This window comes from Triticum aestivum, chromosome 2B (assembly GCF_018294505.1).
Source record: "Triticum aestivum cultivar Chinese Spring chromosome 2B, IWGSC CS RefSeq v2.1, whole genome shotgun sequence".
Classification (NCBI taxonomy): Eukaryota; Viridiplantae; Streptophyta; class Magnoliopsida; order Poales; family Poaceae; genus Triticum; species Triticum aestivum.
The window spans coordinates 744,603,706-744,609,263 of NC_057798.1; the positions used below are offsets into that span (position 1 = coordinate 744,603,706).

The following is a 5,558-nucleotide window of genomic DNA, read 5'->3' on the forward strand; positions in this document are numbered from 1 at the left end:
GCAAATTTCTACACATGAACATCGAGTAACCCATCTTCTTTTTCTTTCTTGGCGAGCAATAAACTACCGCAGCTCAAAGAAGAAGAAAAGTCCACAAGTAAATTAAAACCCACCGGAGTCAAATCCTTCCACCTCCTTACCACCATCCTTCTCATCTCCAATCCTCCATCCACACGGCACCTTATCTTCAACATAAACAAACCCAACAAATAACCCATTATTTTAGTAAAACGGAGCATTTATAATGAACCATTTCACATGAACACGTCAAAAGAATTAGCCCCTAAACAAACCCATCCTGTCGACGTCCATGACACCTTCTACCATAAACAAAAAAGATGGTTCAAAAAAATCCCACCAGAAGGGATAGAAATATCCGATTGGTCCAGCGGACTTAAGAGGGAGAAAACAAAACGATTGGGAGAATCTGGGCCCACCACTCCCCCATCTCCCCTCCTATAAAGCGACCTCCGATACCATCGTCCATGGAGAACAAAAGCAAGAAGTCTGCTACCCAATCCCATCTACTGCTCCCCCATCTCTCTTCCTGCTCGGTGGTGTACTTGTGGTGTCGACGATGAGGAGCTCCATGGCTCTGCTGGCGGCCGCGGCGGCGCTGCTGCTGCTGGTGTCGCTGGCGGCGGCGGCGGACATGTCGATCGTGTCGTACGGGGAGCGGAGCGAGGAGGAGGTGCGGCGGATGTACGCCGAGTGGATGTCCGAGCACCGCAGGACGTACAACGCCATCGGCGAGGAGGAGCGCCGCTTCGAGGTGTTCCGGGACAACCTCCGCTACATCGACCAGCACAACGCCGCCGCCGACGCCGGGCTCCACTCCTTCCGCCTCGGCCTCAACCGCTTCGCCGACCTCACCAACGAGGAGTACCGCAGCACCTACCTCGGCGCCCGGACCAAGCCGGACCGGGAGCGGAAGCTCAGCGCCAGGTACCAGGCCGACGACAACGAGGAGCTGCCGGAGACCGTCGACTGGAGGAAGAAGGGGGCCGTTGCTGCCATCAAGGACCAGGGCGGCTGTGGTAAGCATCCTCGGCTGATCTGCTGCTGCTGCTTCTATTTTGTTTCCTTTTTACAGTAAAATTTGTCTTCTTTCATATTATCGGTAGATACCATCTGTTTCAAGTGAAGATTCTTGCGACTGGTATATTCCAATCTGTTGCGTAAATTAGGAACTTTGTTGGTCAACGTGCCATGGTTCAGTATACACATGAACAGAAAGCAGGGGAACTTGCAATAATTGGTGCTGCTGAGAGGCTTCACCTAAACGATTTGGACAGTGAAAAGGGGGATCTGTGATTCCATGTTAGGCATATAAGGTCAGATAGTAAAATAAAAGTCTGCTAAGTTAAAATTTATTTTTGTAGGATGTCTTAGTTAGTCTCTAGTATGTTATAGAGTCATTCAGTTTTCAGCAGCCGGGACACCTTATTTTCAGTATGTGCTTCTGTCTGAACTCCTTGTATCACTTGCTAAATTCAGTGGTAGTACCGATTGATTTACTACTGTAAACTGGAAGTTCAGAGTACTGATTGATTTACTACTGTAATATGGAAGTTCAGTAGAGCTCTGTTAGCATGATCTTCATGAGTTTGGAAAGTAGGTTCATTGAACATGGACACTAAGATTCCATTAGGCTGTTGGAGTATGCAATAGAGGAAAATTATATAGTAGTGGCGGTCATTGTCTACTCCCTCCGTTCCTAAATATTTGTCTTTTTAGAGAGTTCAAATGGACTACCACATACGGATGTATATAGACATATTTTAGAGTGTAGATTCACTCATTTTGCTCCGTATGTAGTCACTTGTTAAAATCTCTAGAAAGACAAATATTTAGGAACGGAGGGAGTAGTTGATAAGCTGGCGGTCCCATTTGTCCTGTTATTTGTTGGATGGTCTCACCATCCCCCTCTGCTATTAGTTGACATGATTACATTAGGCCCTTCCCTCACGACTCTTTGAACGTTTCGCCGTCTGATTGGTAGCAGGTCTACATCTGCAATTTCAAGAAATTTGTAGTACTATGTATTGTTGCTCTGTTACTACTTGCCACTTGTATCAGTGCATTGAACTTCAACTAAAATCGTGACACAAAGATACCAGAATCTGATATTTGTTTGTCTTTTCCAGGAAGCTGCTGGGCTTTCTCAGCAATAGCAGCTGTTGAAGGCATCAACCAGATTGTTACAGGCGACATGATCCCTCTGTCCGAGCAAGAGCTTGTTGACTGTGACACTTCATACAACGAGGGATGCAATGGAGGTCTGATGGACTATGCGTTTGAGTTCATCATTAACAATGGTGGTATCGACTCTGAGGAGGACTACCCCTACAAGGAGAGGGACAACCGTTGCGATGCTAACAAGGTATCATCCGTCTTCGTAGTTACCTTCTGAATTTTAAGAACGTGCATCATACTGATATTCTGTTCCATTCGTGTTTGGGGGGAATTTGCAGAAAAATGCGAAGGTTGTTACCATTGATGGGTACGAGGATGTGCCCGTGAACAGTGAGAAGAGTCTGCAGAAGGCAGTTGCAAACCAGCCCATCAGTGTTGCGATTGAGGCTGGTGGCAGGGCATTCCAGCTCTACAAATCGGTGAGCTTCTTTAACATCACTGTTCTGCAGTAGGTTTGATGAATGAGTAGGCGCCAAAAGGTTATGGTACCTCCTTATTTCCAAAATAGATAGGTATCATTCTGATTGAGAGAGCTTGGGGACATTTTCTCTTAATGGTATGAATATGTTACTCTGTTAGGCCCACACACCTAACTTCTATTATCGTCTCCTTCACTAAAATAATTTTGTTGTTGTCCTCACCTCAGTTGCAATCTGCAACTACTACCCCTTAACTATGATTAACTTGGACGCAGCCTGACTCTTGCATGCTTTGACATCATCCATATAATTTGCACTTTTCTAATCTTCTAGAGTATCATTTCTGTGCGCTCATCATGCCTATCTGTCCCTGCTTTAGGAAGCACTTTTAGTGCACGGGTCACTTTTATGTGTTCACATCTATAATATATTGGATTAAGTGGTCTGAGCTATCACCCACTTCTGCTGGAAATCAACAAAGTAGAACATCAGATTCTGAAGATGTTTAAACCCTTTTCGCTACTCATTTTGATCAAACAGTAAAAGGGGAAGTGCAGAGTACGAAAGAAACAACTCAAATAGCATCTTCAGATAAAACTGTTGTCAATTAGTAAACTCCTCGACGAGGTGTAACTAGCATTTTGAAATCGATGAGTTTGACCTTTCGGAAGCATCCAAGTTACTGATTATCATTTCCTATTCTCTTAGGGTATCTTCACCGGAACCTGTGGAACAGCACTTGACCATGGTGTCGCCGCCGTTGGTTATGGTACAGAGAACGGCAAGGACTACTGGCTCGTCAGGAACTCCTGGGGTACCGTCTGGGGAGAGGATGGTTACATCCGGATGGAGCGTAACATCAAGGCATCCAGTGGCAAATGTGGTATTGCCGTCGAGCCTTCCTACCCGACGAAGACGGGCGAGAACCCTCCTAACCCCGGCCCAACCCCGCCGTCTCCCGCCCCACCGTCTTCGGTCTGTGACAGCTACAACGAGTGCCCCGCCAGCACGACCTGCTGCTGCATCTACGAGTACGGCAAGGAGTGCTTCGCCTGGGGCTGTTGCCCACTTGAGGGTGCTACCTGCTGCGATGATCACTACAGCTGCTGCCCTCATAACTATCCCATCTGCAACACCCAGCAGGGAACCTGCCTCGCGGTAATAGCTCAGACCATTTTATAATGTTTTCTTCAGTTAATGTGGTTATGATGTCATGTAAATCACTAGCAAGTTGACTAAGAGTCTTAGGTACTATCTGATTCTAACTGGTTTTTTTGCTTCATGAACAGGCCAAGGACAGCCCACTGTCAGTGAAGGCTCAGAGGCGTACCCTGGCCAAGCCTATCGGTGCTTTCTCTGGCATTGCAACTGACGGCAAGAAGAGCAGCGCGTAAACATTTGCATCACGACATTCGTACAGCCAACGGCCATGGTGATTAACTTCTGCAAATGATCACCTGGTGATCCACAATCGAAGGCGCAGCATGGCGATAGCTATGCTCTCTAGTATCTTCTTTATAATAGATGCTCCTGTACATAATCCTAAAATCGGGTTCGGTCGTTTACAGAACCACCAAATTTGCTTTTGCATATGTATATGTAAAACTCAGCTCATTCCCTCACAGTTTGGAGCTGCCATTGTTATTATGGAATTCATCAAGAAACATGATAAGCAGATTGCAGTATTGATGCATAGTTCTCGTGTATGATGCTTATGTTGCCCGCTGGTCAATTACTTAGCTTTGAATTTTATTGCCTCTGGAACGTTCGTGTGGAGCTATTATGATTTTTTTTGAAAATGGAGGCGTAACCCTGGCCTCTGCATCATAATGATGCATGCAGTCATCTTATTAAAAGATTCATGAAGTATCACAAAGTCATAAAAGTATTACAGCTCGCAAGTGGAGCGAAACTAGAAAAAGAAAACAATGCGGACGATCACAACCGGTACGGCAATATGAAGGTAGTGAGTAAGGACCACATATGGATCCAATCGGTAGCTCTAAAGATGACCTGAATAAGAGCGCACATATTTCAATCGGAATACAAGCCGCAGTAGTATGCTCAACCCCAGCTAACCACGTTCCAAACAACGACTCAATGTCAACTAGAGGATTTCATTATGATCACAAGAACAACAACGTGAACTGCCTACCCATCACCTCTTGATTAAGTTGTCCTTGGTGAGTGTTACTTGCTTGTGGACGAACCACATAATTTTTTTGATACGCAAGGGCACCTTAACCATCCAAATATGCAATGATCGTGCGATTGGGCCAAAGTTAATTAAATCCAAATAGAAGGATTTGAACGTAAAACCCCCAGTTTTAGTTAATTTCCATTGAGTCATATCCGGGTGGTCGGAGAGTTGAACATCGATCAATCTCCGAACCAAGTGCATCCAGGCATTCCATCGCTCACCAACTAACGCGCGTCTAAACTGAATATTCAAGGGAATCGTTTGGAATACTGTGCCAACGTAATCCTCTTTACGTTGCACAATGTTATAAAGGGTGGGATATTGTACAGCCAGGGGAGTCTCCCCTAACCACGTGTCCTCCCAAAATCTTGTTGACATCCCATTGCCAACCAAGAATTTGACCCTACGAAGGAACAAGTCCTTCGTTCTTATCAGCCCCTTCCAGAATGGCGAGTCAGTTGGTCTTATGGTAACCTGAGCGAGCGTTTTCGACTGTAAATACTTATTGCGTAGAATCTGAGCCCACATGCCATCCGGCTCAATCTCTACCTACAGAGCCATTTGCTCATAAGGCATTTGTTCTTGATTTCTAAGTTCTCAATATCGGGACCCCCTAGTCTTTAGGTCGGCAAAGGATATCCCATCGCGTGAGACGGTATTTCCACTTGGCCTCATCTGACTGCCAAAAGAACCGAGATCTGAAGAAATCAAGTCGTTTCCGAACCCCTTTCGGAATTTCAAAG

The 5,558-nt window shown here is 45.7% G+C and overlaps 1 protein-coding gene across 1 annotated transcript; it reads left to right on the top strand.

Annotated features, from left to right (window-relative positions):
• The first annotated feature begins 483 nt into the window (after positions 1 to 483).
• LOC123047107 (oryzain alpha chain) lies at positions 484 to 4,310 on the top strand. Its single transcript, XM_044470600.1, has 5 exons — positions 484 to 1,037; positions 2,148 to 2,383; positions 2,475 to 2,615; positions 3,324 to 3,773; positions 3,905 to 4,310. Exons 1-5 carry the CDS (start codon positions 578 to 580, stop codon positions 4,007 to 4,009), a joined length of 1,392 nt encoding a protein of 463 aa, XP_044326535.1. The 5' UTR covers positions 484 to 577; the 3' UTR covers positions 4,010 to 4,310.
• Positions 4,311 to 5,558: the final 1,248 nt, after the last annotated feature.

What these genes read in the sequence shown, in the direction of transcription:
- LOC123047107 (XM_044470600.1), top strand. Translation starts at nt 578, where the DNA reads ATGAGGAGCTCCATGGCTCTGCTGGCGGCCGCGGCGGCGCTGCTGCTG. An exon ending in CAAGGACCAGGGCGGCTGTG is followed by an intron (nt 1,038 to 2,147) that starts GTAAGCATCCTC and finishes TGTCTTTTCCAG; the next exon opens with GAAGCTGCTGGGCTTTCTCA. An exon ending in CATTCCAGCTCTACAAATCG is followed by an intron (nt 2,616 to 3,323) that starts GTGAGCTTCTTT and finishes CTATTCTCTTAG; the next exon opens with GGTATCTTCACCGGAACCTG.